The sequence below is a fragment of the Oncorhynchus masou genome, chromosome 13 (assembly GCF_036934945.1).
Source record: "Oncorhynchus masou masou isolate Uvic2021 chromosome 13, UVic_Omas_1.1, whole genome shotgun sequence".
Taxonomy (NCBI): Eukaryota; Metazoa; Chordata; class Actinopteri; order Salmoniformes; family Salmonidae; genus Oncorhynchus; species Oncorhynchus masou.
In genome coordinates, this window is record NC_088224.1 from 12,055,511 (window position 1) to 12,081,328 (window position 25,818).

The 25,818-nt window shown below is 42.2% G+C and overlaps 1 protein-coding gene across 3 annotated transcripts in view; it reads left to right on the forward strand.

Annotated features, from left to right (window-relative positions):
* LOC135551728 (zinc finger transcription factor Trps1-like) overlaps window positions 1–25,818 on the forward strand; it is a 213,732-nt gene that overhangs the window by 169,301 nt on the left and 18,613 nt on the right. For all 3 annotated transcript variants that reach the window (XM_064982924.1, XM_064982925.1, XM_064982926.1), the window contains exon 6: window positions 9,422–9,544. In XM_064982924.1, the coding sequence (XP_064838996.1) occupies window positions 9,422–9,544 (123 nt within the window). The remainder of the gene's footprint in view (window positions 1–9,421; window positions 9,545–25,818) is intronic.

Consider the following 25,818-nt stretch of genomic DNA (forward strand, 5'->3'; position numbering starts at 1 on the left):
CAAGACGAGGTCCCAGCTCACTCAGAATGCATTGATGGCATCACATTCCCAACCTCCTTTTGCGGAAGGCCCCATTGTCTTTTTGACTCCCATTGTCCCCCTAGGTGAGATTATGTTGTGCCTCAGCCACATATCCCAGTCTTTGGAGTGTCACAGACAGCCACACACAACACAGGCGTGACAGGGGATGGCAGCGAGACAAGATGACAGGTGACACAGTTAGGCGTTAGAGACATGGTACCAACAACATTCCTCTGTCACCCTGCCAGGATCTGTCCTCCATCGTCAGAACTGGACGGTCAAAAGGACCCTTCATATCACAGGACGATCTAGATAACGATGAGACCCAGTGAAGAGATAAATCGAAGAACAGGGCATTGTTCTCATTCAGGAATTGATTATAGTGGTTTACATAAGCTGTCCATGATGTCACGTTGAACCAGAATGACTCGTGCTTTCGTGTTAGTCTCTTTGTACGGCCTGCTGGTTCACATGAGTTTAATGTACCCTGCTACTATTGTACTGCTGTTTATAAAAGGTGCAGCTTACCGATCACTGCACCTGTACACAGCCCATCTGTAAATAGCCCACCCAACTACCTACTTCCCATATTGTTATTTTTTTCTCATTTGCACCCCAGTATCTCTACATGCACAACATTATCTGTACATCTATCACTCCAGTATTAATGCTAACTTGTCATTTTATTTGCCAATGTGTCTTATTTATTGCCTTTACCTCCTTAATCTTACTACATTTGCACACACTGTATATAGATTTTTCTATTGTTGTACAAACAATGTTATGCAAGTATAAACACCATGGGACCACGCAGCCGTCATACCGCTCAGGAAGGAGATCTCCTAGAGATGAACGTACTTTGGTGCGAAAAATGCAGATCAATCCAAGAACAACAGCAAAGGACATTGTGAAGATGCTGGAGGAAACAGGTACAAAAGTATCAATATCCACAGTAAAACGAGTCTTATATTGACATAGCGGCAGGGTAGCCTAGTGGTTAGAGCATTAGACTAGTAACCGAAAGGTTGCGAGTTCAAATCCCTGAGCTGACAAGGTACAACTCTGTCGTTCTGCCCCTGAACAGGCAGTTAACCCACTGTTCCTAGGCTGTCATTGAAAAGAAGAATTTGTTCTTAACTGACTTGCCTAGTAAAATAAAGGTTAAAAAAATAAAATAACCTTAAAGGCCACTCAACAAGGAAGAAGCTACTGCTCCAAAACTTCCAAACTACAGTTTTCAACTGCACATGGGAACATATATTGTACTTTTTGGAGAAATGTCCTCTGGTCTGATTAAACAAATATAGAACTGTTTGGCCACATTGACCATTGCTATAATTGAAGGAAAAGGGGGAGGCTTGCAAGAACACCATCCAAACCTTGAAGCACGGGGGTGGCAGCATCATGTTGTGGGGGTGCTTTGCTGCAGGAGGGACTGGTGCAACATCTCAAGACATCAGTCAGGAGTTACAGCTTGGTCGCAAATGTGTCTTCCAGATCGACAATGACCCCAAGCATATTTCCAAAGTTGTGGCAAAATGGCTTAAGGACAACAAAGTCAAGGTATTGGAATGTCCATCAAGTCCTGACCTCAATCCTATAGAAAATTGGTGGGCAGAACTGAAAAGCGTGTGAGAGCAAGGAGGCCTACAAACCTGACTCAGTTACACCAGCTCTGTCAGGAGGAATGGGCCAAAATTCACCCAACTTATTGTGGGAAGCTTGTGGAAGGCTACCCGAAATGTTTGACCCTAGTTAAACAATTTAAAGGCAATGCTCCCAAATACTAATTGAGTGTATGTAAACTTCTGACCCACTGGGAATGTGTTGAAAGAAATAAAAGCTGAAATAAATCATTCTCTCTACTACTATTCTGACATTTCACATTCTTAAAATAAAGTGGTGATCCTAACTGACCTAAGACAGGGAATTGTTACTAGGATTAAATGTCAGGAATTGTGAAAAACTGAGTTTAAATGTATTTGGTTAAGGTGTAAGTAAACTTCCGACTTCAACTGTATATGGTTCTGTGCTCGTAGGGTTCTACTCTAGGAAGTGTATCAGTGTGTCAGTGTATCAGTGTATCAGTGTGTCAGTGTATCAGTGTATCAGTGTGTTAGTGTATCCGTGTATGAGTGTATCAGTGTGTCAGTGTATCAGTGTGTTAGTGTATCAGTGTGTTAGTGTATCAGTGTATCAGTGTATCAGTGTTTTAGTGTTTCAGTGTGTCAGTGTATCAGTGTGTTAGTGTATCAGTATGTTAGTGTATCAGTGTTTCAGTGTGTCAGTGTATCAGTGTGTTAGTGTATCAGTATGTTAGTGTATCAGTGTTTCAGTGTGTCAGTGTTTCAGTGTTTCGGTGTGTCAGTGTATCAGTGTGTCAGTGTATCAGTGTGTTAGTGTTTCAGTGTATCAGTGTGTCAGTGTATCAGTGTATCAGTGTGTCAGTGTATCAGTGTGTTAGTGTTTCAGTGTATCAGTGTGTCAGTGTATCAGTGTATCAGTGTGTCAGTGTATCAGTGTTTCAGTGTGTCAGTGTTTCAGTGTGTCAGTGTATCAGCAGTAAATTGTAAAAGTGTATTCCCAGTGTTCTTCTTTTACTACTGTGACTTCTGACATCCCAATTTTCCCTTTTTAGATTTTGTTTTAGGAACAAATTCCAATTAATTTATTAAACTCAAACTGAATTATACAATTAGGGAAGCAATTTAGAGAGAGACACTGGATTTCCGTAAACCCGGGATAACCTCCTAGTGAGAGAGGACTTGATGGTTCAGTATGTCTGGAATTATAACCAGATGTGTGCCGAAGGCAACAAGATGCTTGCACCCAAGCCCAAAATGTTGACGCAGGATTTCAGAAATTGAAATTGTCATTAGGGGTTCACCAAATTTCCCCGCAGCTGATTAAATAATTGTTTATTTAATGGAAGTGCTCCTGCAGATTACTTAAGTGAATCAAATGCCATTTAATTTCAAGGGCTACATGACCACATGCTCTCTCTCTCTCTCCCTCTCTCTCCCTCTCTCTCTCTCTCTCCCTCTCTCACTCTTTCTCTCTTTCGCTCTCTCTACATCTCTCTCTCTTTCTCTCTACATCTCTCTCTCTATATATATATATTTCTCTCTCTCTTTCTGTCTGTCTCTTTCGATCTCTCTCTACATCTCTCTTTCTCTCTACATCTTTCTTTCTCTCTCTCTTTCTCTCTCTACATCTCTCTCTGTCTCTGCCTCTCCATCTCTATCTCAATTTAATTCAATTCAAGGGGCTTTATTGGCATGGGAAACATGTGTTAACATTGCCAAAGCAAGTGAGGTAGATAATCTACAAAAGTGAAATAAACAATAGAAATTAACAGTAAACATTACACACACTGAAGTTTCAATCGAATAAAGACATTACAAATGTCATATTACGTAGATATACATTGTTGTAACAATGTACAAATGGTTAAAGTACACAAGGGAAAATAAATAAGCATAAATATGTCTCTCTCTCTCTCTCTCTCTCTCTCTCTCTCTCTCTCTCTCTCTCTCTCTCTCTCTCTCTCTCTCTCTCTCTCTCTCTCTCTCTCTCTCTCTCTCTCTCTCTCTCTCTCTCTCTCTCTCTCTCTCTCTCTCTCTCTCTCTCTCTCAACCCTGTCAGTAATCAGTAATTATTTAGATGTCAGCCTCTTGTGTGATTAGCATCACTGTTACAGGCTTTGGTTTTTGGACTTTAGCACATATAGCTTGTAGGGAGCACCGTGCTGGCCAAATGCTATGTAAGAGTGGCTGGCCCAATGCTCCATTTGTCTTGATAGGTGTGGAGGTTTAGCACCTTCAGTTTGATTTCTAGACAAATATCCTTTATCTGATTTAGTTTTGCTCCAACTCTTTGGTTTGCTTCCCGTCTTTAAGTTTGGTGTGGGTTTTTCTTTTGTTTGCCTCTTCTAGGACAACTTTGGTGGGCGCTCATGGTGGGTGTCTTTTGGGTCCCAGTTGTTGTTCCTAGTCAGCGTTTCAGTGGAAACCCCCATGAGTATCCTCACCTATTTCGGTCTGGTTGTTGGTAGTGACTCTTTTTTTCAGTTCCACCGTCTGTTTGAGCGACACTATTTGGTTTTCTTGCTGGGGAACGTAACAAACAATCAGTCTCACTTATGTGGTACTCTGCGCTGAATTCCTATGAGCACACAGTCTCCAAGCTATATATGTTTTACTATAACCCAGTTTTGATGGCTGAGGTTTCAGGAGCAAAGTGTTATGGGAAAATGACTAGTAAGAAAGAGAAATGCTGTGGGTTTAGCAAAGGGACAGTGTCATATTTGATATAACATATCACATATAACTAGTATTGTTATTATTATTATTATTAGTGTTATTATAATTTGTCACACCCTGACCATAGTTTATTTGTATGTTTCTATGTTTTGGTTGGTCAGGGTGTGATCTGAGTGGGCATTCTATGTTGGATGTCTTGTTTGTCTATTTCTATGTCTGGCCTGATATGGTTCTCAATCAGAGGCAGGTGTTAGTCATTGTCTCTGATTGGGAACCATCTTCAGGTAGCCTGGGTTTCACTGTGTGTTTGTGGGTGATTGTTCCTGTCTCTGTGTTTTGCACCAGATAGGGCTGTTTTCGGACGTTTGTTATTTTGTTAGTTTCATCGTGTATAGTTTCCTTATTAAATCAAATGAATCACAACTACGCTGCATTTTGGTCCGCTCCTCCTTCCCACAACGAAAGCCGTGACATAATTATAATAATACTTGAGGTGATTCTCGTTGTCTCTGATTGGGAACCGTATTTAGGTAGCCAGGGTTTCACTTTGTATTTCGTGGGTGATTGTTCCTGTCTCTGTGTAGTGTTCACCAGATAGGCTGTAATAGGTTTCACGTTCCGTTTTGTTGTTTTTTGTATTTATAAGTTATTTTGTGTATCGTCATTTGTTCCATTAAAGAACATGAGTAACCAAACGCTGCATTTCAGGTCCGACTTTCTTTCGACAAACGAAGAACGCCGTTACAGAAATGCTGAATACAACAGGTGTAGTAGACCTTACAGTGAAATACTGAATACAACAGGTGTAGTAGACCTTACCGTGAAATGCTGAATACAACAGGTGTAGTAGACCTTACAGTGAAATGCTGAATACAACAGGTATAGTAGACCTTACAGTGAAATGCTTTACTTACAAGCCCTTATTGGCTAAATAACTTCCATTTACTTTTGATTCTAATTGAACTGAAATGAAGTGAAGTTCCATCCTTCCTGTCACCTCATGATGAAGTGGTGGGCAGTGTGTGTTTAGTCCTCACCCACCTGGAAGCCCTGGTGTGGTGGGAACAAACCCAATAAATAAATACATGTAATTAAGGCCCCAAACTCTAATTACCCAGCATTCCCCTCACCGGGAGGATGGAATGAGTGGGAGACGTCTCTCGGAACGGCAATGGAACAACAAGGCATTAATAATCAATCACAGACACAGAATTCACATGCAACACCTACGGTAGTGATGGTGCAGAACACTGTAGGAGTCATTTATCATTGGCCCGTGGACTAATAATATGACCTGTTCATGCTTATTATTGCTCTGGTGTTTCTATGTAGTTTCTTGCAGTTTGCTGTGCAGGGAATATCACACTTGGAACTCAGATAGTTCAAGTATTCACGAAAAGTTTTGGCAAAGTGTTGTAGTGTATTGTCAGAATACGTGTTGAAGGCGTCAGGTCATATTTGGTTGGAGATGGATGACCAAAAGGCTGAATCCCAGGTACAGTAAGTTCCCAAAAGTTGAATCTCTGGTGAACTCATGGATACACTCAATGGCTGACAGTCTACACATTATGGCATTATTGACTTGAATGGGGAGGTCCGATCTGTAGATTATATTTCTATGGCAAAGTCACACAGCAGCAGCACCTCCACCACCTCCACGACCAGCTCAACCACCACCATCTCCACCACCTCCTCCTCTACCACCTCCACGACCACCTACACTTCCACCTCCATCACCTCCTCCACCACCACCATCTCCACCACCTCCTCTTCTACCACCTCCACGACCACCACCACCACCATCTCCACCACTTCCACCTCCACCACCTCCTCCTCTACCACCTCCATGACCACCACCAACTCCACCACCACCTTCTCCTTCACCACCACCTCCACCACCAAAGATTCTAGGATTTATTATTGGGATTTATCATTACTATTGAATGTGCGATTGGTAAATGGTAGTCTACTATTGAATAAGTGATTGGTAAATGGTAGTCTGCTATTGAAAAAGTGATTGGTAAATGGTAGTCTGCTATTGAATGAGCGATTTGTAAATGGTAGTCTACTATTTGTTGTGTAGCAATTTAAACCAGTTATGTCAGAAAATGAGAGAAAATGTCCTGCTATGTGATTATGATTTAGGCCTATATAATAAAAGTAAAATAAACATATTAGATGACATGCTGCTATGCGATCTCCTTACCAATGACAAATGCATCTGTTTTATCATTAGGCCTTTGATTTAATGTTTTTATCAGCCTGTCACTACTATAATTCCTGTGCATCAAACACCTTCCATTTCCCCCAAACGAACAATAAACCTATGTGCTTGCAATAGATTTGGTCAACCTTCTAGAAGTTGTGCTCACGCATGGTTTGAGATTTGCATGGAGATAAGCACACTTTTCCGTCAAGTTAAACATTTATAAATACCAACCTTGGAGGAAAAACTAAAGCACGCAAGGCTTAGAGTCATTTTTTTGTGTGCACTCACCTTTGATAAATGAGGTCCCTGGAAGCTCAAATCAACCAGAGCTTTTGTTCAACATACACTAACTATCAGATGCTATCAGATGCATATTACTCCTCGGGGCGGCAGTGTAGCCTAGTGGTTAGAGCATTGGACTAGTAACCGGAAGGTTGCGAGTTCAAACCCCCGAGCTGACAAGGTACAAATCTGTCGTTCTGGCAGTTAACCCACTGTTCCCAGGCTGTCATTGAAAATAAGAATTTGTTCTTAACTGACTTGCCTGGTAAAATAAAAATGTAGTGTTCTTTGTACTCTTCTGAAATACCTACATGCTTTTCATGTAAATATGTGGTGGTGTTAGAGGCCTCTTGTAGGTACTCTTGCTATCTTTTATGTATAACGTGTCTCTATTTGACTGAGTAGATCTCGTTCCCTGATCTATTGATTACAGCTCAGCAGGTCACCGTTGCTGGTTATTAATTGCAGGTTGAGCCACGCTCCCCTTGCTGTAATATGTCACATCACTTCACCGAGGACCGAGCTCCACCGCTGCCTGCCGCAATCACTGAATGAAGAGATACTATTTCATTCGGAAGACATTATTGTATATAACCATGCCTCTGGGTGATTTACTACATATCTACAGAGCACACATTGTATTGTATTTACTTTTTGGCATTGGCTCTGCTTAGTGTTTATATGGTGGCCAAAAGTATGTTTACACTACAAGTCTTAACTGCTGTTTGTTGGTCCAAGCCTAACTTATCCAGAGATGAGGGATAAGAGATGCATGTTGCGGGAAGAGAAATAGGACTGCTATCAGTTCGAGCTGTCTATAACCTGTAAACATTTACACTCCCCAGCTGTTGGAAGTGTCTGTGACTATAGGCAACACGTGTGAGTCATTTGGCCAGGGGGGGGGGTGATGGTGGGGGAGAGAAAACACAGAGACGATGATGGAAACCGTGTTTGGCTTGTAACACTAGAACAGAATAGGAAAATAATAAATCAATCAATCATCCTGTCATTCCCACCATGTGGCAACCACATAAAAGCTCCTTGGGATTGAGAACATGTATGTTCAGGGGGGCTTCCAGGTCTCTTCTTTGGTACTAGTCTAAGCAGTGATCGTCACCATAGATTAAGGAGAAAGGAAAGGGGGAGACCTAGTCAGTTGTACAACTGAATGTATTCAACTGAAATGTGTCTTCCTCATTTAACCCAACCCCTCTGGATTAACACATAATCGTTCAAATTTTAGAGTAATGCACCATGTATTTCATTTGAACAAGTAATGATTTGTAATTTTTAGATAAATAAAAATGTTAGATTAAGATATGACACTTACAATAATTGTGATTGAAATGTTAATTGTCTTTTCACACTTAAGAATACTGAATGTTGCATCTGGGGAAAAAAATGTTCCATTTGGGATTTCAGTTTTATTCTGACGTTGTTTTACCCATCCTTCCTGCCGATTGGGACATAAGCAGCAGTGCGGAGCGTGAGTTGACAGAGCGACTTTACACCTGTTGGTAGCTCACTAAAAACATTTATTCCATGTCATTAAATGATTGCCGTAATTTTGACCGTGCCCTCATTCCCTTTCCCTTGTTTTTATTTTTCTTGTATCTATGATTAATGTCTGATGTCAAACGTTAGAGTGAGCAGAGGCATCAGCAGACGCAAGATCATAGAGGGCCCTCCAATAGCGCTCTCATCTGGATGGAAAAATTACCCTATAGGGAACTGGCTACTCACCAGAACGTTTGACTGATTCATTGTGAAACACCCGATGAATGAAGTACCCTTTCTCTGCCAAGAAAGCTCTCTGGCCTTCCAGACAAAATTATGTCCACAGAAAAGCTTTCCGTTCTAAATGAATCGGAAGAGAATTAGGAGCATTGTATTATTCTGGCAGGTAGAACATGGCTCCCTGAAGTTAAATAAATGTCACTGATTCTATGAGGCCAAATGGCTTTTACAGGCCCCCTAATCTAGATCATGCCAGTGTAGCTGCGGATCACATGCAAGGCAGGACCGCTTGTTCAATTCCCATGTTCTGCACTTGATAAGGTCATGCACTCTCAATGATTCATATAGACATTATTGGTTTTTCTGTACTTGCATTATGGACCAGCACATTTGTTATTTATTAGGCTTTTGTTTATAAATATATATGTTAAGGAGGGAGTAAAAAACAAAATACTTTCAATCTATCGAAGAGAAAATATTATAAACCGTTTCCAAATGTGAATATTTTAGAAAATAGCCTCAGAATGGCTTCCTACGCAATCAATGGCACACATGAAGAGTGTAGAATCAACATGAGGCTGCTAAAAAAGGTCTGGTCCTCAGCTTGTCAATGGTGATGCAGACGATGAAGGCTGGTCTCTGTCTAGTGAAACACAACCAGTGGTTGGACTCATTAATCAGTCTAAAGTTAATTAGTGAGAGAATCAGCTGGAATCTATTAATCACTGCCCAAACTGACCTTCTAATTGTACTGTGTGTGTGTGTGTGTGTGTGTGTGTGTGTGTGTGTGTGTGTGTGTGTGTGTGTGTGTGTGTGTGCTTGTGTGACTTCTTTCTCCTCCTTTTTCTTCTCGCTTTCCATTTACCCGTTTCTCACTTACTCACTCTCTCTCTTTTGATTTGGTTTTCAGAGACGTCGAGGCTCGGGGGTGTTCTGTGCCAACTGTCTCACCACTAAGACCTCTCTGTGGAGGAAGAATGCCAACGGGGGATATGTGTGCAACGCCTGTGGCCTCTATCAGAAGCTCCACTCGGTAAGGCGGGGGTGGGGGGGGCAATGCCTGTGGCCTCTATCAGAAGCTCCACTCGGTAAGGCGGGGGTGGGGGGCTCAACACCTGTGGCCTCTATCAGAAGCTCCACTCGGTAAGGCGGGGGGGGGCAACGCCTGTGTCCTCTATCAGAAGCTCCACTCTGTAAGGTGGGGGGAGGCTCAACGCCTGTGGCCTCTATCGGAAGCTCCACTCGGTAAGGTGGGGGGGCTCAATGCGTGTGGCCTCTATCAGAAGCTTCACTCGGTAAGGCGGGGGGAGGGGGCTCAACGCCCGTGGCCTCTATCAGAAGCTCCACTCGGTAAGGTGGGGGGGGCTCAATGCGTGTGGCCTCTATCAGAAGCTTCACTCGGTAAGGCGGGGGGAGGGGGCACAACGCTCGTGGCCTCTATCAGAAGCTCCACTCGGTAAGGCGGGGGAGGGGGCTCAACGCCCGTGGCCTCTATCAGATGCTCCATTCGGTAAGGCGGGGGTGTGGGGGCTCAACGCCCGTGGCCTCTATCAGAAGCTCCACTCGGTAAGGTGGGGGGCTCAATGCGTGTGGCCTCTATCAGAAGCTTCACTCGGTAAGGCGGGGGGAGGGGGCTCAACGCCCGTGGCCTCTATCAGAAGCTCCACTCGGTAAGGCGGGGGAGGGGGCTCAACGCCTGTGGCCTCTATCAGAAGCTCCACTCTGTAAGGCGGGGGGGCTAGGAAAAACCCAGGAGGGAGTATGTTTAAGTATGTGTATGTGTACATGTGCCAGAGGGAGGGAAGTAACCTGCCACACCACATCAGCCCAACCACTAAAATTAAATAGTGATTAAGTAAGTCAAATCAACAGGTGTAGACCTTACTGTGAAATGCTTCCTTAAATGCCCTTAAATAAATGAACTAAAGTAAAAAATGTAATTAAATAACACTAATAAAATAACAATAATGAGGCTATATACAGAGTCAATGTGCGGGGATACAGGTTACTCGAGGTCATTTGTACATGTAGGTAGGGGTAAAGTGACTAAACAGCGAGTAGTATCCTTAACAGCTTCCTCCAAGGTTGGTATTTATCAATGCAAATAGTCCGGGTGGATTAATTGGATTGATTAATTGTTTAGCAGTTTTATGGCTTGAGGGTAGAAGCGTTAAGGAGCCTTTTGGACATAAATTTGGCATTCCGGTATTGCATGCCATGCGGTAGTAGAGAGAACAGAGTATGACTTGGGTGACTGGAGTCTTTGAATATGTTTTGGGCATCTCTCTGTCTGCTTGAAACATGCGGCCTTGTGAATGTTGACCTCTTTAAAGGTCTTGCTCACATTGGCTACTGAGAGCGTGATCACACAGTCGTCTGGAACAGCTGGTACTCTCATGCATGCTTCAGTGTTGCTTGCCTCGAAGCGAGCATAAAATACATTTAGCCCATCCGGTAGGCTCGTGTCACTGGGCAGCTCGCGGCTGAGTTTCACTTTATAGTCCATAATAGTTTGCAAGCCCTGCCACACCGACGAGCGTCAGAGTCGGTGTAGTATGATTCAATCTTAGTCCTCTATTGATGCTTTGCCTGTTTGATGGTTCTTCTGAGGGCATAGCTGGATTTATTATAAGCGTCTGGATTAGTTTCCCACTCCTTAAAAGCGGCAGCTCTAGCCTTTAACTCGGTGCGGATGCTGCCTGTAATCCATGGTTTCTGGTTGGGTTATGTACGTACGGTCACTGGGGATGACGTCGTTGACTCACTTATTGATGAAGCCGGTGTCTGAGGTGGTATACTCCTCAATGCCATTGGATGAATCCCGGAACATATTCCATTCTGTGATAGCAAAACCGTCCTACAGCATAGCATCCATGTCATCTGACCACTTCCGTATTGAGCGAGTCACTGGTACTTCCTGCTTTAGTTTCTGCTTGTAAGCAGAAATTAGGAAGATATAATTATTTTCAGATTTGCCAAATGGGGGGGGGGTTTACTCATCTTTGTCTGTGGAGGAAAGGTGGTCTTGCACGTGATATGCTGGTCGAATTTAGGTAAAACAGATTGCCTGCATTAAAGTACCCGGCCACTAGGAGCGCCGCTTCCGGATTAGCATTTTCTTGTTTGCTTATGGCCTTATAGAGGTTGTTGAGTGCGGTCTTAGTTCCAGCGTCGGTTTGTGGTGGTAAATAGACGGCTACAAAAAATATAGATGAAATCTCTCTTGACAAATAGACACACACCTCCAACACTCATCTTACCGGATGTAGCTGTTCTGTCCTACCGAGGCATAGAAAATCCAGCCAACTGTATATTATCCGCATTGTCGTTCAGCCACGACTCAGTGAAATGTAAGATATTACAGTTTTTAATGTCCCGTAGGTAGGATAGTCTCAAATGGAGCGCATCCAGTTTATTCTCCGATGATTGCACGTTGGCCAATAGATCAGATGGTAGGCGGGTCAACCAGTCACTGACAAATTCTTACAAGGCACCCTGATCTGTTCCCCCTGTATTCCTTATTTTCTTCATGCGAATGACGGGGATTTGGAACTTGTCTGGGAGCAACATTATCTCCTTCTTGTCAGACTCATTAAAGAACAAATCTTTGTCCTGTTCGAGGTGAGTAATCGCTCTATTCGGTCATAAGAGACAATAGCATCAACTTTATTTACAAAATAAGTTACAAACAATTCGAAAAAAGACTCACAGAATAGCTGGTTAGGAGCCCGTAGAACGGCAGCCATCCCCTCCGGCGCCATTCCTTCATAAGTGTTAGCAGAACACTGTAGCTGTTCCACCCTGTCCACCCCACTTCCTCCCTGGGTGATTGGTGTGCCTCTCAGGGCCTGGGGGAGGATGAGATAAGTGGGTCCGCTGTGCCCTCTAACCCCTAAAAGCTGAAACCCCCATAGAGTTCACACATGTTCCTCTCACAGATATGCAGGCTTACCCATCATATGTCTATCAGTGAAGGCTCCTCAGAGGAGGACTATTCTACTCAGTGATATCTTTTTTTTTATAGTGAAACAAAAAAAGTATTTTTTAGATAAACCTATACTATATATATTAAATAATTAAATAAATAAATTACTAAATCAAACTGCTTTGCGATGAAGGTCTACAGTAGCCTCAACAGCACTCTTTAGGGTAACACCATGATGTAGGTGTAGCTGGAGGAGAGCTGATTTCCGTCCTCCTCTGAGTACATTGACTTCAATACAAAACCTAGGAGGCTCATGGTTCTCGCCCCCTTCCATAGACGTACACAGTAATTATGATGACTTCCGGAGGACGTCCCACAGCCAATCAGAGCTTTTGCAGCATGAACTGAAATGTTGTCCACCCAATCAAAGGGTCAGAGAATTAATCTAGTACTATTTTACGCTGTACACGGAGGATGTTTTTTGTAGGATAACTTTTTTGGTGTTTGTCCCATTTTGTGAATTCTTGGTTGGTGAGCAGACCCCAGACATTACAACCATGAAGGGCAATGGGTTCTATAACTGATTCTTGTTTTTTTAGCCAGATCCTAATTGGGATGTTGAATTTATGTTCCTTTTGATGGTGTAGAAAATCCTTCTTGCCTTGTCTCTCAGATCCTTCACAGCTTTGTGGAAGTTACCTGTGGAGCTGATGTTTAGGCCGAGGTATGTATAGTTTTCTGTGTGCTCTAGGGCAGCGGTGTGCAGATGGAATTTGTGGTCCTGGCAACTGGACATTTTTTGGAACCCCATTATTTTGGTCTTACTGAGATTTACTGTCAGGGCCCAGGTCTGGCAGAATCTGTGCAGAATATCTAGGTGCTGCTGTAGGCCCTCCTTGGTTGGTGACAGAAGCACCAGATCATCAGCTAACAGTAGACATTTGATCCTCGTAGGGTGAGGCCGGGTGCTGCAGACTTTTCTAGCGCCCGCGCCAATTCGTTGGTATATATGTTGAAGAGGGTGGGGCTTAAGCTGCATCCCTGTCTCACCCCACGGCCCTGTGGGAAGAAATGTGTGTTTTTTTGCCAATTTTAACCGCACACTTGTTGTTTGTGTACATGGATTTTATAATGTCGTATGTTTTACCCCCAACACCACTTTCCATCAATTTGTATAGCAGACCCTCATGCCAAATTGAGTTGAAGGCTTTTTTGAAATCAACAAAGCATGAGAAGACTTTGCCTTTGTTTGGGTTTGTTTGGTGGTCAATTAGGGTGTGCAGGGTGAATACATGGTCTGTTGTACGTTAATTTGTACGGTAATTTGGTAAAAAGCCAATTTGACAGTTGCTCAGTACATTGTTTTCATTGAGGAAATGTATGAGTCTGCTGTTAATGATAATGCAGAAGATTTTCCAAAGGTTACTGTTGACCCATATCCCACAGTAGTTATTGGGGTCAAATTTGTCTGAACTTTTGTGGATTGGGGTGATCAGTCCTTGGTTCCAAATATTGGGGAAGATTCCAGAGCTAAGGATGATGTTAAAGAGTTTTAGTATAGCCATTTGGAATTTGTTGTCTGTATATTGTATCATTTCATTAAGGATACCGTCAACACCACATGCCTTTTTGGGTTGGAGGGTTTAAATTTTGTCCTGTAGCTCATTCAAGGTAATTGGAGAATCCAGTCGGTTCTGGTAGTCTTTAATAGTTTATTCGTATTACGATTTGTATTTGATTATGTATATGTTTATGCTCTTTATTCTTTGTTATAGAGCCAAAAAGATCTCCATTTTGGGTAGATAATTCTTCGTGTTGTTGTTTGTTTAGTGTTTTCCAATTTTTCCAGAAGTGGTTAGAGTCTATGGCTTCTTCAATTACATTAAGCTGATTTCTGACGTGCTGTTCCTTCTTTTTCCGTAGTGTATTCTGTATTGTTTTAGTGATTCACCATAGTGAAGGCGTCGACTCAGGTTTTCCAGGGTGTTTTTGGTTGGACAGGTTTCTCAATTTCTTTCTTAGATTTTTGCATTCTTCATCAAAGCATTTGCCATTGTTGTTTTCTATTTGAGATTTTTAGATTTGATAGGGAAGCTGAGAGGTTAAATATACTGTTAAGATGTTCTACTGCCAAGTTTACACCTTAACTGTTACAGTGGAACGTTTTACCCAGGAAATTGGGGATTGAATTTGTTGTTGCCTAATTGTTTGGTAGGTTTCCAAACTGCATTCCTTCCATCTATAGCATTTCTTAATGTTACTCAGTTCCTTTGGCTTTGATGCCTCATGATTGTGTATTGCTCTGTTCAAGTAGACTGTGATTTTGTTGTGGTCTGATAGGGGTGTCAGTGGTCTCTCTCTCTCTCTCTCTCTCTCTGTCTCTCTCTCTTTCTCTCTCTCTCTCTTTCTCTCACTATCTGTCTTGCTATCTGGCTGTCTATCTGTCTCTCTCTCTCTCTCTCTCTCTCTCTCTCTCTCTCTCTCTCTCTCCCCCTACATTCACTCATTCCCTCAGTCAAAGGCTGTGACCTCGCTCGCTCACTCTCTCATCTCTCGCTCTAGCTCTCTATCTATCTCTCTCTCTCTCTCGCTCTCCTAATCCGTTCTCACATTCCCTCAATCAAAGGCTGTGACCTCACCTTGTGGTGACACTGATGCAGAAAGAGGCATCATGGGAATGTAACATGGGAACGTAAGGATCATAATGATGTACAGTAGATATGCCTCTCTCCATTTGGGGTTGTGCTCAGTGGAATTTGTCATTGAAATGTGAGTTTGATTTTAGTAAAATGATGGAAAGTCCCTTTTTTGTGGACTTGAAATTGAGGATGAGATGGCTCAATATTTTAGATTGAATGTGTAGTTTGTTTCTCTCTCCCGAAGAGGAGATGTCCATTGTGTTACGGACTTCATCATGTTTTTCCGAAATAAATCAATGTACTCAATCATTGAAGGACTTTACAACTGGTCCTCTCTATACTTCTTTTAGAGTTCATTTTTGGTTTTGAATACACAAGCTGTAGATTTTTTATTAAACCACCATGGGCTGGAACTTTCCAAGACGTACTTCTCAATGCTCTTTGAAATTAAATAGTGTCTGGGCAAACATATGGGCAAGCAAATGTGACATCATGTGAGGATTTACCCCTCGGAAACAAGAAGGCCTTTGTATGCGCAATTCACTCATTTTGATGTTTAATCTCAGTAATTCAGTTATGACTAGGGTAGAGTCCACAGAGTACGCCAGTCCTTTTAAGCCCAGTGTGCGGTGTTCTAGGCTGTGTTGCCTGGCCTGAAGGCGACTGGACCGACTGCCTGGGTGGCGGGTGGATCTATACAGGAGGCTCCCTGAGTCGGTGTGGTCGACTGGGCCAGAGAGAGAGGGACAAGCTTCAGAGAGCCCTTTCACTGGCCAGGCCACATGGTGGTCTAAACCAGCTCCAGACCAGCAAACCAGGCCTACCACAGTCAAAGAGATGGAGAGATAGAGAGAGAGAAAATAGACAGAGGGAGAGAGACGGAGGTTGAAAGAGAGAGACATGCTCCAGAGAGCCCTTTCACTGGCCGGGCTACCTGGTGGTCTAAACCAGCTCCAGACCAGCAGACTAGGCCTACCATAGTCAAAGAGATAGAGAAATAGACAGACAGAGAGATATGGAAATAATAAATTGAAAAAACAGAGCAAACTGGAATGCTATTTGGCCCTAAACAGAGAGTACACAGTGACAGAATACCTGACCACTGTGAATGACTCAAACTTAAGGAAAGCTTTACCTTTATACAGACTCAGTGAGCAGTGCCTTGCTATTGAGAAAGGCCGCCGAAGGCAGACCTGGTTATCAAGAGAAGACAGGCTATGTGCTCACTGCCGACAAAATGAGGTGGAAACTGAGCTGCACTTCCTAACCAAATGTATGACCATATTAGAGACACATATTTCACTCAGATTACACAAATCCACAAAGAATCCGAAAACAAATCCAATTTTGAAAAACTCCCATATCTACTGGGTGAAATACCATTGATTGAAAAACTTTACATGTTATAATTTTCTTATAACTGAGACAGATTAGTACTTATTATATAGCAATACAGATGTAACATCTTCATTTGATCACTATTTTCTTTCTGACTATTGTATTACACTACACACCTGTAGTGTATTTGAGTTTTAAAAAGGCTTCTAAAGTTTCTAATTTCCACTTTGAGATTTCAGACTTGATTTGTTCTCCCTACAAAAATGTCCATTAATTATAATCCACATAATAAATGATACTTCAGTTCCTACTGGATTATTTTCCTGCTGTAGCAAACTGGCTCACATTAAGATCTGATATCTGTCATATACTGTATTATGTTTGTGCACCAGGATCATTTCTTATTTTTATGATTCACTATTAAGTCGGTTTTATAGCAATCCACAATTAGACATGTTGGAAATTACTGTGGTTGACGCCGCTCTAACTCAGACTGCATCCCCGATGGCACCCTATTCCCTATATATATCCCTATATAGGGAATGGGGTGCCATTGGAGATACAACTCAGTGATACTCTGCTCATCTGTGACTCTGGTCTCTGGTCTCCTCTTGACATGCATGTCTTCTAGTTATGTGTTGCTAGTTGTTACTTCTCCTAGCTAAACTCAGCAAAAAAAGAAACATCCCTTTTTCAGGACCTTGACTTTCAAAGAAAATTCATAAAAATCCAAATAACTTCACAGATCTTCGTTGTAAAGGGTTTAAACACTGGTTCCCATGCTTGTTCAATTAACCATAAACAATTAATGAACATGCACCTGTGGAACGGTCGTCAAAACACTAACAGCTTACAGACGGTAGGCAACTATGGTAACAGTTGTGAAGACTTAGGACACTAAAGGGGCCTTTCCACTGACTCTGAAAATGACTTGGGGAGGATTCTAATAAATGACTTGGAGAGGATTCTAATAAATGACTTGTAGAGGATTCTAATAAATGACTTGGAGAGGATTCTAATAAATGACTTGGAGAGGATTCTAATAAATGACTTGGAGAGGATTCTAATAAATGACTTGGAGAGGATTCTAATAAATGACTTGGAGAGGATTCTAATAAATGACTTGGAGAGGATTCTAATAAATGACATGGAGAGGATTCTAATTAATGACTTGTAGAAGATTCTAATAAATGGCATGGAGAGGATTCTAATACATGACTTGGAGAGGATTCTAATAAATGACTTGGAGAGGATTCTAATAAATGACTTGGAGAGGATTCTAATAAATGACTTGGAGAGGATTCTAATAAATGGCATGGAGAGGATTCTAATAAATGACTTGGAGAGGATTCTAATAAATGGCATGGAGAGGATTCTAATAAATAACTTGGAGAGGATTCTAATAAATGACTTGGAGAGGATTCTAATAAATGACTTGGAGAGGATTCTAATAAATGACTTGGAGAGGATTCTAATAAATGACTTGGAGAGGATTCTAATAAATAACTTGGAGAGGATTCTAATAAATGACTTGGAGAGGATTCTAATAAATGACTTGGAGAGGATTCTAATAAATAACTTGGAGAGGATTCTAATAAATGACTTGGAGAGGATTCTAATAAATGACTTGGAGAGGATTCTAATAAATGACTTGGAGAGGATTCTAATAAATGACTTGGAGAGGATTCTAATTAATGACTTGGAGAGGATTCTAATAAACGACTTGGAGAGGATTCTAATAAATGGCAAGGAGAGATTCTAATAAATAACTTGGAGAGGATTCTAATAAATGACTTGGAGAGGATTCTAATAAATGACTTGGAGAGGATTCTAATAAATGACTTGGAGAGGATTCTAATAAATGACTTGGAGAGGATTCTAATAAATAACTTGGAGAGGATTCTAATAAATGACTTGGAGAGGATTCTAATAAATGACTTGGAGAGGATTCTAATAAATAACTTGGAGAGGATTCTAATAAATGACTTGGAGAGGATTCTAATAAATGACTTGGAGAGGATTCTAATAAATGACTTGGAGAGGATTCTAATAAATGGCATGGAGAGGATTCTAATTAATGACTTGGAGATTATTCTAATATATAGCATGGAGAAGATTCTAATTAATGACTTGGAGAGGATTCTAATTAATGACTTGGAGAGGATTCTAATAAATGACTTGGAGAGGAGTCTAATAAATGGCATGGAGAGGATTTTAATAAATGGCATGGAGAGGATTCTAATAAATGGCATGGAGAGGATTCTAATTAATGACTTGGAGAGGATTCTAATTAATGACTTGGAGAGGATTCTAATTAATGACTTGTGGAGGATTCTAATTAATGACTTGGAGAGGATTCTAATAAATGGCATGGAGAGGATTCTAATTAATGACTTGGAGAGGATTCTAATAAATGGCATGGAGAGGATTCTAATAAATGACTTGGAGAGGATTCTAATAAATGACTTGGAGAGGATTCTAATAAATGACTTGGAGAGGATTCTAATAAATGACTTGGAGAGGATTCTAATAAATGACTTGGAGAGGATTCTAATAAATGACTTGGAGAGGATTCTAATAAATGACTTGGAGAGGATTCTAATTAATGACTTGGAGAGGATTCTAATAAATGACTTGGAGAGGATTCTAATAAATGACTTGGAGAGGATTCTAATAAATGACTTGGAGAGGATTCTAATAAATGACTTGGAGAGGATTCTAATAAATGACTTGGAGAGGATTCTAATAAATGACTTGGAGAGGATTCTAATTAATGACTTGGAGAGGATTCTAATTAATGACTTGGAGAGGATTCTAATAAATGACTTGGAGAGGATTCTAATTAATGACTTGGAGAGGATTCTAATTAATGACTTGGAGAGGATTCTAATAAATTACTAGGATTCTAATAAATATCTTGGATAGGATTCTTATAAATGACTTGGAGAAGATTCTAATAAATTACTTGGAGAGGATTCTAATAAATGAGAGTTTCCCATCATTTTGCGCAACACTCACTCTGAGTCCAGATTGTCTGTTGTCCTGCGTTTCTTTGTTCCTCCACTCCTCTTAGTTGGGGCTGAGTTATGGTATCTTGTTCGTTCTATCCTCACCGGAAACGACCCCGATGTTGCAGCAGAATTCTCTTAGAAAAAAAGGGTTCCAAAATGTTTTTTCGGCTGTCCCCATAGGAGAACCGTTTTTGGTCCAAGGTAGAACCCTTTTGGGTCACATGTAGAACCCTCTGTGTAAGAGTGTAGAGAGGGCATCGTTTAACAGAACGTTAAATCACTTGTTTTTTAGAAGGTCTGCAATTAATCAGGGATGATGACGTTTTCATCTGCAGGCACGTTCATCTACCCGGCCAATCCCTGTCTTTCACATCTTGGCAGTGGATGTTCCAGTAGTATTTATATCGTTTTGAATAAAACATTTATATGCTGTACAGAAATCATTTCATAATAGCAGCTCATAAACCGGTGCTGTAGTGGGCCTGTAATTTATGTCTGGACTCTTAGAACATAATAGCACCTGACAGGCAGTGGGAAGCGTAGGACCTACTGTATGTGTGAGTTCCTCAATGCCAGCGCGTAGCAGCACTACTTTGTTCTGTCTGAACAGTATGTCTCTGTCTTTACAGATGTAAAAACTCAACGAGGTAGCAGCATTACTTTGTTTAGTCTGAAGAGTCTCTGTTTACAGTTGCCAAAGTGCACTCCTCCGTCCATCACGCTGACAGAAAACAATGAATGGCATACTCCTAAAGGTCTCCTGAACTGTTCTGAAAAGTTCTGCTGCTGACAACGGAGACACACAGTACCTTATTATCTACGTAGTGCACTACTGTTGACCAAAGCCTTATGGTCAACAGTAGGGCACTATATAAGGAATAGGCTGCCATTTGGGACGCAGGTAATGATGAAAGCACTAGCTTTGTGAGGAGTGAGGCAACATAGACGGTATTCATATCACAATGAGAAAGGTAGCTACATTAAAGGTTAATCACTTATTCACTTATGGAGCCTGGAAATACCAAAGCTTTTGTATTGTGTAGGCCTTTGTGTATGGTAGATGATGCCAGTGAGAGATTTCTAATGCATGACACACAGGCTCTGGTTCACAACAGCAGGGGACCACCGACCTGACGGTCTAGACAGACACAGCGGCAGTATGGGAGTAGATGCAGGATGCATCACGTGAGCAGGTGAATAGGTTGAAGGGTTGTTTTAGACGGAACATCCTGTAAGAGAGATAATTATGAGCTATCGTAGGAAGTCAAATAAAAGGTCAAGATGGTGGCAGAATGAAGATGACCTTTCTTCTGTCTGCGTCTTCCACCCACCTTCCTTTGTCTATGGCATTACACTGTCAATCTGTTGTCTAACTGTTGGCTAAACATGTCATGAACCTTTACTAGACTCGGATCTCTCTGCAGAAAAATGAGAGAGAGCGAGACCTGGGCCCTGCTAGTAAACCCCAAAAATACACAAAAGTCTGATTTTCCAGAGAAGGTCCAGATCTCAGGGAATTAGACCAAAGTTCTCAATTGGTACTAAATATATAGAGTACTCCAAACACTACAATTACTTAGGTTTAAGCTCTGGACGCCTTAATGAGGCAGTGAATGATCTGCGAGAGATAGCACACATTCTACGCCATTAAAAACGAATTGAAGTTGAAATACCTACATTGCTGCCTAAGGGACAGTGATTGATAAACCAACCAACCTGCAAATGTCCTCTATGCCATTGTTATTGTTATTGTTCATTGTATGGTTATTTTCACCCTTGATTATTGTTGTTGCTGTTGTCACGTTGACAATATTGATTATTATTATTTCAATGATGTTAATATTGTATCTCCAAAGCTTTTGCAATATATATATTGTTACATCGTGCCCTCATTCAATTCAATTCAATTGCGAGAAAGAGACACATAGAGAGAGAGACACATAGAGAGAGAGACACATAGAGAGAGACACATGGAGAGACGAATTCAGACAAAGACACACAGAGAGAGAGACAGAGACACACACAGAGAGAGAGAGAGACACATACAAACAGAGACACAGAGAGACAGAGAGAGAGAGAGAGAGAGAGAGAGAGAGAGAGGGAGAGAGAGAGAGAGACAGAGAGAGAGAGAGAGACAGAGAGGGAGAGACAGAGAGAGAGAAAGATAGAGACAGAGAGCGAGAGAAAGGGACACAGAGAGAGAGAAAGAGACACAGAGAGAGAGAAAGAGACACAGAGAGAAAGAGACAGAGAGAGAGAAAGAGACACAGAGAGAGAGAAAGAGACAGAGAGAGAGAGAGAGAGAGAGAGAGAGAGAGAGAGAGAGAGAGAGAGAGAGAGAGAGAGAGACAGATTTGAAATGTCTTTATTCTTTTGGAACTTCTGTGAGTTTAATGTTTACTGTACATTTTATTGTTCATTTCACTTTTGTTTATTATCTACTTCACCTGCTTTGGCAATGTTAACATATGTTTCCCATGACAATAGAGCACTTAAATTTAATTGAATTGAGAGAAAGATGGAGACAGAGAGAAGGGAGGACAAAGAGCGTCCATGGCTGTGTGGGTTCAGAATGTTCCGGTCAGTAGAGGGCAGTCTTTCTTTCTTCTGGTCTGAATCATCTTCTGCTTCTTCTCTCCTCCTGCTCCAGACAGACAGCATTGACAGCTGGCTGAGAGAGAAAGAAAGATAGAGAGAGAGACGGAGATAGTGAGAGAGAGAGAGAGACGGAGATAGTGAGAGAGAGACGGTGATGGTCCGGGCCTAAACCACCCAAAAACAACACTAGACACTATGGTTGTCCTCTAGGTTACAGAGGGCTGATAGTCCCATCCACCAAACTACCAGGTGTGAAACAGGGAAGAGACTCAGTGGGTATGCTAATTTGGTATAGAGCAGACCTAACTGACTCTATTAAATTAGTCAAAACAGGAACATTTTACATCTGGATAGAAATTAATAAGAAAATTATTCTCAAAAGAGAAAAATGTCCTCATGTATCCCCTCAATAGAATGACTTTAACGATGACAACCTCTCCATCCTAGAGGGGAGATCAACCATTTCCAGGCCCAAGGACATGTACTAATCTGTGGTGACCTAAATGCCAGAACTGGACAAGAACCTGACACCCTCAGCACACAGGGGGATAAACAGCTACTTGGAGGTGACAGCATTCCCTCCCCCATATGCCCCCCTAGACACAACTAAGACAACATAACCAACAAAAATGGGTCACGACTTCTGCAGCTCTGTCAGACGCTGGGTATGTACCTTGTCAATGGTAGACTTTGAGGGGACTATTACTGCATTGTCGAAACTAGAAGCACAAGCATTTCGCTACACTCGCATTAACATCTGCTAACCATGTGTATGTGACAAATAACATTTGATTTGATTTGATTTACGGTAGATGCACCTATAGCTCATCTCTTGGTAGTAGTACTGTAGAATACTTTATCACAGACCTCAACCCAGAGTCTCTTAGAGCGTTCACAGTCTGACAACAGCACACTCTACTTCAACAGAACTATGCTCAATCATGAGTAGGGATGGGTGCCAAAACCCGGTATTAAACGGGCCCCGAGGCTAAATTATGAAAGACCGTAGTATTGATAAGATCTGATGTTATCGGTTCTGCTTTCGGTACTGGAGAAATGAAGATGTCCTATTTATTATTGCTACAATAATTGCAACAATTGCTACAATTATTGCTAAACGTTATCTTGCACATTTTATCTCACCAAACGTTTCTAATTTGCAATATGATTAAGACATTCGTCTATAATGCATTGTCACTATTCCCAATCCAGAAGAGAGATCTCTCTCTCGCGCGGACCTGTGTCTCTCACACACTACAGCACGCGCACACACACACGAAAGACCCTGCTCTTAATTAGTGACGTTGGAGGAGAGAACTAAATGTTCAAAAGTGTGGTTACACATCACCAGAGTCGATGCTGCCAATGCTCGTTACCACAAGTGCAACAAGACTTTTGCTTGTCAGGGTGGAAAACACGAGCAATCTGTCCAAACATCTATGGATAGTGCATCATGTACTGGCTCGTAGTTCATCCCTCGTTGTCTGATCTCCTGTAAGGGTTGTCGTCGGGAGAAAGAGAGGACCAAGGTGCAGCGTGGTAAGTATTCATTGTCATTTAATACAGAATGAATACTGAACCATAAACAATACACGACAAATGAACAGTCCTGAACGGTGCAACAAAACACAGAGCAGAAAATAAACACCCACAAACAAAATGGGGAAAACAGGCTACCTAAGTATGATAGGCCCAACACATAGAAATATAACAACCTAGAAAAACAAACATAGACTGCCCACCCCAACTCACACCTTGACCGTACTAAAACAAAGGAACTAAGGTCAAAACGTGACATCTCCGTTAGGTATGTATGCTAGCAGCCTAGAGCCCACACACAGAGTTAACTAGATTTATGTGAACATGGGTTCCTCATCAAAAGGAACCATTAGCCAGCTGATTGTTTAGCTATGGGTGCGTTCAGAAATTCAATCACCCATTTTAAGATTTTGCTACTTTTTGTTAAAGTTGCATTTACAATGAACCAACCCACTCCTCCCTCTAATACCACTGGTCCAAGCCAAAGAGCAGCCCACAGCCCCTTCACGCTGGCAGCTAGTGGGAGGATGACTGAGGAGAGGGGGAATGAGTGCCACCTAGCCGTCACCAAGTTCAGAGTGAAAGGCCTACACCCCTTTGCAACAGTGGAGTCCAAGGGCTTTGGGTAACAGTCTGTCAATATGTATTACGTTGTATTCATGTGTAGGATATAGTGGTATAAAAGGGTTGTATGTTTGTCCGATCACTCCACAATGCAACACACAACAACACAAACATTCAATAATGATAATTCAACACATGAAAACTATATATTTTTTTACTGTAGGGAGATGAGCAAGGCACTCAACCCCAAATATACCCCTCCCTCCAGGAGTTACTTCCTACCTGGTATGGTGCAGAAAAGGTCAATGTGATCACTGAGCTGAAGGAGGTGCTAAAGCTGGCCATCACATCAGACGGGTGGACCAGCCTCTGTTAAGACCACTATCTCACTGTTACAGTGCCCTACACAAGCCAGGGCAGTGTTAAACAGAAGGTCCTCCACACCAGGGCAGTGTTAAACAGAAGGTCCTCCACACCAGGGCAGTGTTAAACAGAAGGTCCTCCACACCAGGACAGTGTACAACAGAAGGTCATCCACACCAGTACAGTGTTAAACAGAAGGTCATCCACACCAGGACAGTGGTAAACAGAAGGTCCTCCACACCAGGACAGTGTTAAACAGAAGGTCCTCCACACCAGGACAGTGTTAAACAGAAGGTCATCCACACCAGGGCAGTGTTAAACAGAAGGTCCTCCACACCAGGGCAGTGTACAACAGAAGGTCATCCACACCAGGGCAGTGTTAAACAGAAGGTCATCCACACCAGGGCAGTGTTAAACAGAAGGTCCTCCACACCAGGGCAGTGTTAAACAGAAGGTCATCCACACCAGGGCAGTGTTAAACAGGAGGTCATCCACACCAGGGCAGTGTTAAACAGGAGGTCATCCACACCAGGGCAGTGTTAAACAGGAGGTCATCCACACCAGGGCAGTGTTAAACAGGAGGTCATCCACACCAGGGCAGTGTTAAACAGAAGGTCATCCACACCAGGGCAGTGTACAACAGAAGGTCATCCACACCAGGGCAGTGTTAAACAGAAGGTCCTCCACACCAGGGCAGTGTTAAACAGAAGGTCCTCCACACCAGGACAGTGTTAAACAGAAGGTCCTCCACACCAGGACAGTGTTAAACAGAAGGTCCTCCACACCAGGACAGTGTTAAACAGAAGGTCATCCACATCAGGACAGTGTTAAACAGAAGGTCCTCCACACCAGGACAGTGTTAAACAGAAGGTCATCCACACCAGGACAGTGTTAAACAGAAGGTCATCCACACCAGGGCAGTGTTAAACAGAAGGTCCTCCACACCAGGACAGTGTTAAACAGAAGGTCATTCACACCAGGGCAGTGTTAAACAGAAGGTCCTCCACACCAGGACAGTGTTAAACAGAAGGTCCTCCACACCAGGACAGTGTTAAACAGAAGGTCCTCCACACCAGGACAGTGTTAAACAGAAGGTCATCCACATCAGGACAGTGTTAAACAGAAGGTCCTCCACACCAGGACAGTGTTAAACAGAAGGTCATCCACACCAGGACAGTGTTAAACAGAAGGTCCTCCACACCAGGACAGTGTTAAACAGAAGGTCATCCACACCAGGACAGTGTTAAACAGAAGGTCATCCACACCAGGACAGTGTTAAACAGAAGGTCATCCACACCAGGACAGTGTACAACAGAAGGTCCTCCACACC